This window comes from Temnothorax curvispinosus, unplaced genomic scaffold (assembly GCF_003070985.1).
Source record: "Temnothorax curvispinosus isolate PA1 unplaced genomic scaffold, ASM307098v1 QBEX01007954.1, whole genome shotgun sequence".
NCBI lineage: Eukaryota > Metazoa > Arthropoda > Insecta > Hymenoptera > Formicidae > Temnothorax > Temnothorax curvispinosus.
In genome coordinates this window covers 6,851-21,810 of record NW_020217734.1, presented here as the reverse complement: position 1 = coordinate 21,810, position 14,960 = coordinate 6,851, and the positions used below count along the sequence as shown (strand labels likewise).

The 14,960-nt window shown below is 36.3% G+C and overlaps 1 protein-coding gene across 1 annotated transcript; it reads right to left on the bottom strand.

The window, feature by feature from the left end:
- Nucleotides 1-7,777: 7,777 nt before the first annotated feature.
- LOC112457601 (venom allergen 3-like) lies at nt 7,778-11,307 on the bottom strand. Its single transcript, XM_025020760.1, has 4 exons — nt 10,843-11,307; nt 9,538-9,619; nt 9,309-9,441; nt 7,778-8,094 (listed from the first exon to the last, which is right to left on the bottom strand). The coding sequence occupies exons 1-4, from the start codon at nt 10,852-10,854 to the stop codon at nt 7,923-7,925; spliced, it is 399 nt and encodes a 132-aa protein (XP_024876528.1). The 5' UTR covers nt 10,855-11,307; the 3' UTR covers nt 7,778-7,922.
- Nucleotides 11,308-14,960: the final 3,653 nt, after the last annotated feature.

Below are 14,960 nucleotides of genomic sequence, written 5' to 3'. Positions count from 1 at the left end.
CTTATTTTGGAAAGAATTTATCTTTTTTGAATCCCATCCAATTCCGACACAAAAATATTATACCACTGAATGCCAGGTTAGGGATTGGAAAGTTTCGTGATGAATTCCATTGAATACCATTGATTCCATTAACGAAATGAATACCACTGAATGCCAGGTTAGGGATTGGAAAGTTTCGTGATGAATTCCATTGAATACCATTGATTCCGTTAACGAAATGAATACCATTGAACGCCAAATTAGGAATTAAAAATTTCCGTATTGAATTCCATTGAATTCCGTCTATTCTGACAATAAAATGAATACCATTGAATGCCAGGATAAGGATTGAAAAGTGTCCGTGTTGAACTCTGTGGCGGTACGCGCCAACAATAGTACACGCCCGCGCGGTATCTGCATTACCGGCACTTCGCGTCGACGCCGCTAGGCGTCGCATCGCCGGGGCATCTTCTCGAGTTCAAAATTTCGTCTCGACCGCTATGTAAAGGGACCCCCTACGCTGCCTGACAGATCTTACAAATCTCATTTTCGGGCTAATTGCCCGTCGGCAGTAGTGCGTGTAATGCCCATAGACATACACAAAAGCTCACCGACGAACAACGGCGCTTGGTCGCCCAACAGAGGCGCGAGACGTTTCCTAAACCATCTAATGCCAAGTAATTCCATAACCTTTACGGATTCCATAGGATTGGATGGAATTTAAAATTTCTTTTTTGGATTCCATGGGATTGGACCATCTCATTTCGAATCCCATCTAATTCCATCTAATTCCGCCAAAAAAGGGATTCAAAGGTATTAAAAAATTTTAATATCTTTTAATTCTTTTGCGTTTGCTGGGCTATCACGCTTGGAGGCGTCGCGAACGCATCAGAGCTCGAATCTGCTCTTTCTAGTGAATACGGAGGAGCCTTAATCGTACTCGAATCATGATCTTTAACGGTTTCGTCAGACGCAACTTGACTTCAATTTGAAACCTTGGACGGCTCCCAGCTTGTATCCGTCATTTCCGTTGTACTATCAGCAAAAGAAGAGCCGTACTCTTCCTCTTTAACCGGTGTGTCTTTACCGATTTTCCGCAGCTGGTTAACTTGACGTTTCCACGTACGTCCATCGTCTAACCTAACACTATATTTAAGCGTTCCTAAACGCTGCGCGATTGTACCAAAAACCCATTTATCTTTACCTCTATAATCTGGACAACTGACCCTTCTCCCTTCCTCAAAATTTACAGGCGTACTACTCGTATTATACTTAACTTTTTCTTCGAAAGGTCGCAATAAATCTAACCTAGTACGTAATTTCCGCAAAAATAACATTTCCGCCGGCGAAGTATTTGTTGTCGCATGAGGCGTATTTCTATATTGTAACAACAATCTTTGCAATTCTACGTACATTCGCTGAAGTACACTACGTACATCGCATTCGCTTTAATGAATTTTTAAGCGTTTGTACGTAACGCTCCGCTTGGCCATTGGTCGCAGGATGGTAGGAGGCTATTAACTTCTGTGCAATCCCATTGGATAACTAGAAATCTTTGAATTCTTTAGACGTAAAAGTCTTAGCATTATCTGAAACAAAATATCTAGGTAAACCGTGCATTGCAAAAATTTGCCGAGTAAGATTTATCGTCGTACGTGACGTTAAATCTTTAACAATATGTATTTCCGGCCATTTTGAAAAAGAATCGACCAGAATGTAAAAATATTGACCTAAAAATGGTCCTGCAAAATCGACATGTACACGCTCGAACGGCGTTGTAGACGGTTCCCATATATGCAAAATATCCTTTAAAGGATTGTTTTGAAACGCATTGCAGTCTTTACAGTTTGCAACTAATTTCTCGATATCTTTATCAATTTTCTGCCACCAGACATATCTTTTAGCTAAGTGTTTCATCCGGACGATGCCGAAATGACCTGTATGCAGTTCCTGCAGAATTTTCTTTTGTAAATTAAATGGAATAACCACCCTAGATTCCCGAAAAATAACCCCGTCCTGCAATGTAAATTCGTTCAAGTTAATCGAATGGAAAGTTCTTTCTTTCCCTGTAATTTTTCCCGTTTTCAAAAATTGTAGAACTGTGGATAATTCCTTATCCTTTTCTGTAGCTGTAGCTACCTCTGACGCTTTTACTGGCAATGAATCAAATGTACCTGACTGAAAACTATCTACCGAATCAACTTTATTCGTTTTCTGTGGAATGGGTAATCTAGATAAACAATCCGCGTTTGCATGTAACTTCGATTTTCTGTATTTAATTTCGTAATTGAAATTTTGTAAAAATAATGCATAATGCTGCATACGTAATGCTGTAAAAATCGGAAGACTTTTTGTTGGCGAAAAAATCTGTGTAAGTGGACGATGATCAGTAATCAAAATAAATTTAGCACCCTGGTAAATACTGGTAGAACTTCTTAACCCCATAAATAATTGCATATGCCTCTTTATCAATTTGCGAGTATCGTCTCTGAGTAGGCGAAAGTGTCTGTGAGGCGTACTGTATAGCTCTCTCCGAGCCGTCTGGATAGATGTGCGATAAAACCGCACCTACCCCGTATATAAGAACTCGCGTCTGTAGCTACCGTTACTGACAACCGTGGATCAAAATGTACTAAACATTTAGGACTAATAAACGCATTCTTTGCATCTTGAAAACTCTTCTCGCATTGAGAAGTCCATTGAAATTTAGTATCTTTACGAAACAAATTATTTAATGGGTATAAGATTGAACTCAATTTAGGGATGAATCTCCCATAATAATTAATCATCCCCAAGAAACTACGAACTTCCGAAACATTGGAAGGTCTCTTCATGGGATTTATCGCTTCTATTTTTACCGGATCCTTATGTAATCCGTCTTTATTAATAATGTATCCGCAGTACAAAATTTGCGGCATGAAAAATTCACTCTTTTCCATATTTACGCGAATATTGTATTTTTCCAAACGACTTAAAACTAAACGCAACTTTTGTAGATGATCTTTCGTATCAATGCCTGCGTATGTCATCGAGAAAAACTACTACTCCCGGAATATCTTTTAATATATTTTCAATGGTGCGTTGCCATATCACTGGCGCTGCTGCGACACCATACATTAAACGTGTAGATCTATAGAGACCCTTGTGCGTGCTCAAAGTTAACAGGGAACGGTCTTCCGGCCGAACCTCTAATTGTAAATAGGCCTGTAGCAAATCTATTTTAGAAAAAACTGTACCACCGGCCATGAAAATCAGTAATTCATCCGCCGTAGGTAACGGATGTTCGTCGATCAATAACTGTGGATTCAGTGTTACGCTGAAATCCCCGCAGATACGTACTTGTCCGCTTTTTTTAATAACCGGAACTATGGGTGTAGTCCATTCGGAATGATCGACTTTTTTTAATATTCCTTCAGAAACTAATTTATCTAATTCCTCCTCCACCAAACAACGTAAACGAAAAGGAACTTGGCGCGCTTTAATAAACACAGGCTTTGCTTTATCTTTTAGCGTAAGCCTTGCTTGCATATTCGAAATTTTTGCAATGGCTGCATTCGAAAATTAGAATAAATTAGAAAATTCTTTCAATAACTTTTGTAATTCTAAATTACTCGCGTCATCAACTTTGTGCAATGTATGTAATTGTCCCCGAAATTGATGCATTACTTTATTATTTTTCATTTGCAAGATCCATTCTCGACCCAGCAATGGCTTGCGTTCTTGCATTGAAACATACAAATTTAATTCACGAGAATTTTTACCACCTTGCACCTCTACCACCATGTAACCAAGCACTTTAACCTGTCGCTTACAATATGAAAATAATTGTATATCCGATTCGTGAATTTTATTTTTCGGAAATAATCTATTCGCAAGGGACTGAGAAATTAAAGTAACGGCCGCACCGCTGTCGACCTCGAACTTAATATTCTTATTATTAACTATCCCAGCAAACGAAAAAAGATTGAAAAGAATTAAAACGGGATTGCCAAGAATTCAATTAAGGACTTTCCGAATTCCATTCTGTCCAAAAAAAGGATTGAAATAGTTTCAATATCATGGAATTCCTTATTTTGGAAAGAATTTGTCTTTTTTGAATCCCATCCAATTCCGACACAAAAATATTATACCACTAAATGCCAGGTTAGGGATTGGAAAGTTTCGTGATGAATTCCATTGAATACCATTGATTCCGTTAACGAAATGAATACCACTGAATGCCAGGTTAGGGATTGGAAAGTTTCGTGATGAATTCCATTGAATACCATTAATTCCGTTAACGAAATTAATACCATTGAATGCCAAACTAGGAATTAAAAATTTCCGTATTGAATTCCATTGAATTCCGTCTATTCTGACAATAAAATGAATACCATTGAATGCCAGGATAAGGATTGAAAATCCGGCGTCGCGCCGAAGTAGCCGCCGGTACTACAGCTACCGCTGAGTTATCGCGCGGGCGTGTACTCAAGTGGCGTAGACCGCCACAGTGTGCACCAGTACAGAGTAGCGCGAATGACTGAATTCGCTGTAATAAATATGGTTTAAGAAATTAAAATAAATTATTTCAATTCAGATATTAAACTAAAATGAAATGAAAGGGATAGAAGTCGCCTAATATATTTTTCTTACTATAGAAGATTAAACATAAACATAATTTAATGAGATAAAGATATAAGATTATAATAAAGAGCAATTATATTAAGTAGAAAACTATATCTTTATTGGTCCTAAGTAACAGTTCACAAGCAAAGTCTTCGACATTAGATTTCTGTATTGGCATATATTCGATGTACTGATTTTTTCTCAGAGAAAGTAAATCGACAGAAAGCAATATCAAAGAGAGGATTTAATAAACTAATAAAGAGTATAAACTTTTTGGCAAATTATATAATTATAATTAGCTTCTAATTTCTTCATAATTAATGAAATAAATTTGCTTGTTTTTTTAGAACTTTGGAATCAAGAGACACGGTAATGTCTCGCACCAAGTACACGCGAAGCGAGACACACCGTGACTCTTTTACGCGACGCGACAAGTTGTAAGTACCCGAAATTTTAAAATCTCGATAATGACTGAACGGATCGAGTTCTGAGTAGGCTCAATCGATAGCTTGGGGTCGATTTATATAATAAGTGTTTTTATTTTCCTCTACGTGCCTTAAGAATGAAGATATTACGATGCAAAGTCCAAAATGTAAATATTTTCTATTAAGATACGTTGGTATCATCATCGCCGCATCACTTTCACTTTTTCGATACTATGGGGCGTTAATATCGCTTCTAATGATATTTTTCTCCGCGTGTGCGGCGATATTTTTATCGAGCTAGCAGGTAAATCAGGTATTATCAACCCAGCGAGTAAATCCATTCGAGTCGATATATCTGGCCTATATTCTGAGCAGCCTGCTTGACGGCCATAATAATAATAATAAGAAAAGTTGATATATTGATATATGTATACGTGTACACCCAGCAAACGAAAAAAGATTGAAAAGAATTAAAACGGGATTGCCAGGAATTCAATTAAGGACTTTCCGAATTCCATTCTGTCCAAAAAAGGGATTGAAATAGTTTCAATATTATGGAATTCCTTATTTTGGAAAGAATTTGTCTTTTTTGAATCCTATCCAATTCCGACACAAAAATATTATACCACACTGAATTCCAGGTTAGGGATTGGAAAGTTTCGTGATGAATTCCATTGAATACCATTGATTCCGTTAACAAAATGAATACCATTGAATGCCAGGTTAGGGACTGGAAAGTTTCGTGATGAATTCCATTGAATACCATTGATTCCATTAACGAAATGAATACTATTAAATGCCAAACTAGGAATTAAAAATTTCCGTATTGAATTCCATTGAATTCCGTCTAGTCTGACAATAAAATGAATACCATTGAATGCCAGGATAGGGATTAAAAAGTGTCCGTGTTGAACTCTGTGGCGGTACGCGCCACCAATAGTACACGCCCGCGCGGTATCTGCATTACCGGCAGTTCGCGTCGACGCTGCTAGGCGTCGCATCGCCGGGGCATCTTCTCGAGTTCAAAGTTTCGTCTCGACCGCTATGTAAAGGGACCCCCTACGGTGCCTGACAGATCTTACAAATCTCATTTTCGGGCTAATTGCCCGTCGGCAGTAGTGCGTGTAATGCCCTTAGGCATACACAAAAGCTCACCGACGAACAACGGCGCTTGGTCGCCCAACGGAGGCGCGAGACGTTTTCTAAACCATCTAATGCCATGCAATTTCATAACCTTTACGGATTCCATAGGATTGGATGGAATTGAAATTTTTCTTTTTTGGATTCCATGGGATTGGACCATCTCATTTCGAATCCCATCTAATTTCATCTAATTCCGCCAAAAAAGGGATTCAAAAATATTAAAAAATTTCAATATCTTTTAATCCTTTTGCGTTTGCTGGGCATACTGCGCTCAATGCAGTCAGTGCGTTTAGTGCGCTGTAAGTCAGTTATAACCTAGAAATAGTGACGATCATGACCGTCGCCGCGTGATAGCTATCTAGATAGTGAAATATATATTGACGGCAGGGAGCTGATACCGAGGAGATCAATGAACCTATTCTTCATTTTACCGGAGACTATTCGGATGCATAGCTCCTTAAGGACGCGTCAGCGACCATATGTTCCGCAATTTGTTGTTATTGCTAATTTGTAAATAATTAAAAAATAAAAAATGGAAATTTTTTGCCGATACTTGCTTATCATTACGAAATGCATGATATTAGTACAAAATTGCCTTTTTTAAAAAAAAGGTAAAAAAAGGCGCCAAGTACACGCGCAATGTATGTTGTAAATCCAAAAATCTTAAATAGTAGTAGCTTTATTTCTCCTTAAGAAAATAATTGTTGCGCAACTACTTTTAAAATATAAAACTCAAGTGGTACGTATCTTTGTATTTTCATTCAAGGATTTTCTCGTTCCAACCCAAGCTTTAATTCTTTTTAATAAAATTATAATATTGTTGCGCCCGAGCCGAGACGCCCGGTAGAATCCCGGAAGGCAGTCGCAAAGCGCTGCCTGACGACGTGCTTGACGACGGGACGGGCCTGTCGTTGTTTGTTGACAGATGTCGGCATTCAGATTCTTCGCTGGGTCTTCGTGTCGAACAGACGTGTTCACGAGCCCTTCGTTGTATTCGCATATTCTCATTAAACGAGTTCTTTTCTACCAGAGAGAGTCTTTATTCCCGGCAACGGGATCGCGCGCCGCGTTCGCGAGTGTGTGCGTGAGTGTGTGTGTAGCGAACGCGCGGACGAGCGCAACAATATTACAAAGAATCATTTTAATCACAAAGAATTAAAGAGATAACAGTACAAAATAAAAATATTTAATTAAAATAAAATAAATAAATTTTTCTTGTAAAAAAACTTGGCATATATAACTAAATTTACTAAATATTTTACTTTAATATATTTTGACACAAAATATAAAACATTTTATAAAATATTCTTTCTTTAATTACCTTACTTTAATCTTTTAAAGTATAGGAAAATAAGATTAGTATTAAAAAGCTAATTGTTTTCAACAAATGTACGCAATTGAAACCAACTTTAGGGTTTATCTAAGGGTTAAAAAAATTTACATTATTTTATTTATTGCACATCTTTATTTTGAGATACATTAGAACGGCAAAAATTACATGTATTATTATTTTTTGTCTTGCGTTAAAAAATGATTTTTAAGAAGAAAAGCTTGTGGGAAAATTTGATATTAAACAGTACCTTTAAGAAAGGGAGAGAGAAAGGGAGAGAAAGAAGAAAACGTTATTTTGCTTTCTATTAATATCATTATATTTATAACAGTAGCAACTGTCTGTTTCTGCTGACAAGACATATTGCAACTCTTATTTGCTTTTCCATTTTTTTTCGTGCCATTACTTTTTATATTACATCTTTAATCTTTCGATCGGATTTAATATTTAATTTCATATATTTTCTGACCGATCCAATTTCCACTTGGACCATAATTGCAAACTAGGTATTTCGTATTCCAGCCGTATGAGTTATAATTTATTAGTCCGCAGCCTATTGTTGTTGTGTCAGCCCAGACCACTTGGGTATAGTGGCCTGTATTCGGATCAAATCTATAAATAAATTATTTTACAGACACATTGAAAAATATGTTATAAATGCGTTTTTAGAGGTATTTTATGATCAATACTAGTGTATATATACATATATAATATTATTTACACGCAATTTTTTCTTATATACAGGATGTTTCTTAAGTACAAAAAATTGAAAGAGATATTTTTTGGCTTATTATTTTAGGAAGAAAAAGTCCTATAAACATATGCCTTCCAAGTACTTTGTTTTTAAAATACAGGGTGTCAAAGTTGTGAAAAAATATAAAAATATAAAAAATCTGGAAAAAGTTTATATATTTTGTTCAGTATGCGTACATGTATTAAGAATTATTTTCCAGTCGCATCGTTTCAAAAAACACTAGAGGCATTTTTTGTAGAGTTTTAGTTCAGAAATTTAAAAAAAATTGTTAAAATTGGAAAAAAACAATGTCGTGCTATTTTCTCAAATAGTTAAAAGAACTTAATATGAATACTCATACGCGCACGCCTCTAGTGAATTTGAAAATGTTTTATTGGTACTGGAAAATGGTTCTTAATATTACATGTACTAAATTTGAATAAAATATCTTTAAACGTTTTCCAAATTTTTGAAATTTTCATATTTTTTTCACAACTTTGACACTCTATTTTGAAAACAAAGCAGTTTAGAGCATATGTTTATAAGCTCTTTTCTTCTTAGAATAAGCCGCGGAATATCTCCTTCAATTTTTTGTACTTACTTTGGAAACACCCTGTATACATAGATATCTTTACATATGAAAGTCTTGATGCGATTTGAGGAATTAATTTTTATCTTAGCATATTTGTAAATATGTGTAAAATATACAGTGTCCTAAAATTTGACCGACAAACTTCGAATTATAAAGAACACTATAACAAGCATTTTTGACAATGAACCCGCAAATATTCCTAAATGACCTATTTTGACACAAGAGTAAATCAAAGCTAGTTGAAATTCAACATTATTTTCAGGGTTCGTGAATTCATAAACCGACGTTGCAATCTCTGTATGGAAGTAAACAGTCACTACTTCGAATAACTACTGTAAATACTTCAGTTCAAAAATCATTCTAGAGTCAAAATGGTTCATTTACAGACATAAGGACAATAAATGCTTGTTTTGTTGTATGATGTCCTTTATAACTACGAAGTTTGTCGGTCCAATTTTGGGACAATGTGATTAGAATATTCAATATTAGAGAGATACTTACTGATATCTGGAAACTTGATTTCTATCGAACAAAGCTACTTCATCGTACCAGGATTGGATAAAGCTTTCTACAGTGAATCTGTTTTCTCCCGAAGAGTATCCTATAGCTGCGTTCTGACCAACTGCAAATCTACCTGTAATAACACATGTTACTTGCTAATAAATGAATTAAAAAATACATATATTTAATTTACAATCATATATAATTAAATATGTAAGTCGGTATTTACCCACATCTCTGCATTGGTCATGACCAAAATTGCATTGAATGACCCATCTTTGCGCAATCTCTTCTAATTCGTTATCCCAGGTCTAAAAACATGTGTGTGCGTATATTGTATACATATAATACTGTATGTGTGTGTGCGTGTACGTGCGTTTGTGTATACGTGTGTGAATCCGTGCGTGTGCGTGTGTGTGCTTGTATGTGATGTAATTGTATATGGAATATGTATATATGTATGTGCATAATTTTACATATCGTTATATTATATAAATTTTAATTTGAAATAAATATTTAATTTAAATATGTCTTTCCTCGTATTATACAGCATATAAAATTATATTATTCAGTATTCTGTCTTCAGAATTTTCTCGTTTATTATAATCACAAACCATCGGAAGAAACTCTAAGTACAATGTTTTTATGCACTTGCTTTAGGTATTGTATATATATATATATATATATATATATAGACGAACACAATGTTACCATAATCAACCGCTTTGCGGAATTAAAATCAATTGAATTAATGTTCGTTAATATTAATTGTTACTACACCGATTTTTAGTTTATTTAAAAAAATAATATATAAGAAACAATTGAATCTTTAAGCCAAAGCTACCGCGGTTAAGGGAATCCTGGAGTGACGGCCGGACTCCGACGGGAAAGCGCCCTCATCTAAGCGAAATTAAAAATATCGATTATTTTGATCATTCTGTCCTTATCCAACGAGATCCTACGAGATATCTGTCCTTGTCAGATTGCAACGCCATGTACACTGCGTGTGTGTACATACATGCATAAAATCTGCGGTCAGTGAAAATTTTTCTTATTAGGCTTTTAATCTTAGTTTCAATGATTCAACGTTGTTCTTTGATCTAGTCCGATTAGTGGGGTACTTTTGATTTGCACACGTAAGCTATATAATTCGTATATTAAACCGAAAGTTTCTATGAAGTGACAGCTCTAGGTACAAAAAGTTAGGTATACACCAAGTAGTATCAAATATAATTTTTTCAATTTTTTCAAATTTTTAGTCTTCAATTTACCACTCCACCCATCATTTCTGTATGTACTTTAAACGTGTTAAAGGGATTTCAAATCTGTAAAGCCAATTCGCAGAAAATATACCTATGTCAAATATCGGTCATGCCGCCACTCTAGGATCCCCTTAATTTTACTTCTCTCTAAAGAATATAAATAAAAATTAATTGCTCGAAGTAAATTAGAATGTATGTATGTATTCAATGTCTTTCCGATTATTTTATTATTTTTTAATTTACTGTAATAAAATATATGTATTATGTCTTACCAAATCTGGCATTCTAACCGCTGGAGGTTGCGGACCTGGGTTTCCTCTCTTTTCCTGACCCGACGCAACTTTTCGTCTCAGTTCATTGTGTTTATTTACTATAGCCTTCCTTTCAGCATCACTAAAGCCAACACTAGATACCTGTCCGCATGCTCCCGCTGGTTTTGATGACTATTGACATGATTTTGTGAAATTAGTTATATGAGTATGTACATTCCTAATATATAGGTAAAATCCTCTTATTAAGAAATCTTAACGAGACTTCCGGGACTGAGTAAGTAGAGAGAAGCACGCCTGTCAAACGCGTCAGTGTTTTTTCGAACTTATCTGTCGTTTATTCGCCGTGGGGCGACTTTGTTTCAGGTAGTTTGCACGTTTGCATGCACAGATATGCATCAGGATCTGACTGCAGATATAAATCGGCAGTGTAGGAGTCGAACTACAGACGAATTCGGGGATTCTGAGTTGCTGCGACAATTTGGAGGTTAGGTGATAGAAGCGGAAACAGGCATGGAGAAACCGGAGTCGGAGTAGCACAAAAACATGTCGATAAAGAAGAGAATGACAGGAGGAAAGAGGTGTTGAAGAGATAAAAAGCAAGAAAAGGATTTAGATGGACGAGAAAAAGGAGGAGGGCAAGAAAAAGGATATTAACTCGAAGAAAGGAGAAAAGAAGAATAGGATGATAGAAAAAGATAGAATTACGTGGGGCAGACCCACGAGGGCGGTGGAGCTGTCAAGAATAAGAGATAGAACGGGAAGTCAAGAATTAATTATAGAATACGTAAAGAAAAGAGAAAGGGAGGAAGAAAAAGAAATACTGGAAAATTTTAGTAAAGAAAAAAGTGATAAGATCGCCGCCAAACAAGATAAAAAGAGAGAAAAAGAAGGCATGGAGGCGGAAAAAATGCTGATTTTAGCGAAAATGGATGAACAAGAGAGAGAAAGAAAGAAGGCTAAAGAAGAGAAATGAAAGAGATACACGACCTGAGGGAGGAATATAGAAAGAGAGAAATGCTTTTGGAAGGGCAAAAAGCGAGTTTAGAAAATAGAATAAAACAGCTGGAGGAGAAAATGGAAAAAGTGGAGAACAGTGGAGATGAAAAGTTAGAGAGCAGTGAACTAATAATGAAAAAGATGAAGGAGATGGAAAGAAACTCCGAATTAACCGAAAGGAGAAAAAGGAAAAATAATATAATTATAAAAAAAATGAAAGTAGAAAATGGAGGTGAAATAAAAGAGAAGATGGAGAAATTCCTTGAAGAAATCACCAAAAAGAAGGTGGAAGTAGACGAAATGCAGGCAATTGGCCGGGGAGAGTACAAAATGACGCTAGTCAGATTCAATAGATGGGAGGATAAAAGAGAAATAATGGCAAAGAGGAAGGAGATAGGAAGAGCAAGAAAGATATTTATGGATAACGATCTGATGGCAACAGAGAGACAGATACAAAAACATCTATGGAGTATAGTAAAAGTAGAGAAAGAAAAGGGGAAGAAAGCAACGGTATATAGGATATCAAAAAATATGGATAGACAATTGCGAAAGGAAATGGAATGAAAACACCGAAATGCTAGAAAGCAGAGGTGTTTTTCGGAAAGAGTAGAGAAGAGAGAAGACAGGGAGAGAGAGAGAGAGAGAGAGAGAGAGAGAGAGAGAGAGAGAGGAGGGAGAAGAGGAAGATAAGGCGAAAAAAGGAAGAGGATTAAGGATGTGCTTTTGGAACGTGGCGGAACTAATTAATAAATGTGAGGAAACATGGGATTATTTGGAGAATTTTGACGTGATAAGACTAGTAGAAACATGGATAGAAGAAGATAAATGGAAGAAGATTAAAAATAAGTTGTCCAGCAAAATTTGGAATTGTGTACCAGCGTAAAGGAAACACAGGAAAGGAAGAGCAAAAGGAGGGATAATAAAAGCAGTCAACAAGAATTTGAAACTTATAGAGATTAGGAAGATAAGCGACGAGGTGGTAGAAAGCTGACTAGAGTATCATGGAAACAAATGGAGACTAATCACGTTGTACAGTCAAAAGATAGAAGATACGATGGAAACACTAAGGGAGAAGGTACAAGAAGAGGATGAAGAATGATTGCTGGTAGGAGGTGATTTTAACGCGAGGACGGGAAGCAGAGGAGGACCGATAAATGAGGAAGAAAAGAAAGAAAAGAGGAGCGAGATCAGAAAGTCAGTAGATAAAGTTGTAAATAGAGAGGGACGTATATTAATAGATAAAATAGAAAAAAGAGGATGGGCGATATTAAATGAGAGTTTCGGAAGGGAAGGGGGATAGACTTATATAGGAGACTTAGGATCATCGGTTATAAATTATGTCTTAGGGAATGACAGAGCAGGAGAAGAAATAAATATGGTTGAAGAAAGAATTAGAACGGAATTGGACCATGTTCCGCTGGACGTGGAGTTAACAGGACCACAGGTGATGGACACAGGGAGAAGGAAGAAAGAAATGGAACTAGAGAGAAGCAACTGGACAGAAAAAGGGAGAAAAGAATATCATGAGAAATGTGAAGGATGGTCGAGTACACGAATAAATATCTGGAAGGAGATGAAAGAAAAAGTAAAAAACGCTATCACAAAGCATAAGAAAAGGATAATACCATGGAGATTAGGAAGAAGAGAATGGTACAATAAACAATGGAAGGAACGGAAAAGAAGATTGAGGAGATTGATGAGGGGCTGGAAGAAGGAAAGGATAGGAAAAGAAGAGTATGTGAGGAAAAGAAAGGAGCACAAGGAATGGTGTAAGGAGCAGAAGGGGAGTCATGAAAGCGAGGAAGAAGAAAAGATAAGAAACATTAAAAACGAAGCGGAAGCTTGGAAGTATATAAATAAATACAGGAAAAAAGAAAACTAAGGAAATAAACGAAAAGATACAAAAGGATGAGTGGAGAGATCACTTCATGGAAATGTTAGGAGGGACAAAGGAAAGAGTGGTGCTAGACATAGAAGACGAGGGAGAAGAGGATGGCACGAGAGTGGAAGTAACAGAGAGAGTCGAAGAAATATCGAGAGAAGAGGTGATTGAAGTAATAAAGAAACTGAAGATAGGAAAGGCAACAGGAAAGGACGGGATTGAGAACGAGGCGTGGAGATTTATGCAAAAGGATGTAGGTGAAGAATTCCTGAAATTAATCAACAAAATCTGGAAAGGAGAGGGCATACCGGGAGATTGGAATAAAGGTATGATTAGTCCAATACCTAAAAGAAGAGAGAGAAACGACCTGAAAAATTACCGGGGAGTTACCTTTAACGAATACGGCGTACAAAATATATGCAAGTATCTTAAATGCGAGGTTGCAGAAGGAGGTGGAGTCTAAGTTAAGGGAAATGCAATTCGGGTTTAGAAAGAACAGAGGAACGATGGATGCAGTATACACGATAAACTATGTAGCGAATAAGGAGCTGAGTAAGAAAAGTAGAAAGGTTTTTGCATTCTTTGTTGATTTCTAGGCAGCTTTCGATAAGTGGATAGAAGGAAATTGAATGAAACAATGAGGAAGATAGGAATTGAAGATAACTTGAGACGAAGAATAATGGAGACATACAAAGAAACGAAAAATGTAGTGAAGATAAAGGATAAAATAACAGAGGAATTTTGGACAGAAAAGGGACTAAGACAAGGATGCCCGTTGAGCCCGAACCTATTCAATTTATACATAATGAATTTAGAGGAAGGAATGGAAAAAGGACAAGCCGGAGACTTTGTGATAGGGAAAGAAAAATTCTGGACAATATCATATGCAGATGACGTAGTGTTAATGGCGACGAGAGAGGCAGAATTGAAGGAAATGATAAGAAGGTTTAAGAGGTATTTGGAAAGGAAGGGTTTGAGTTTGAGTCCAGAGAAATAAAAAATAATAGTGTTCGAGAAAGCTTAGGGGAAGAAGGAAGAAAAGGGAGTGGAAATGGGGAGAAGAAAACATAGAGGTCAAAGAAATAAAGTATCTGGGATATACATGTACAACAGAAAAATGGGGGAGCGGAGAATCATATAAAAGATAGGCTGAAGAAGGCTACAATAGCGATGAAGAGGACATGGAGCATAGGAGAGAGAATATTTAAAGAAAATTTTAGAAGAAGAATGAAGATGTTCG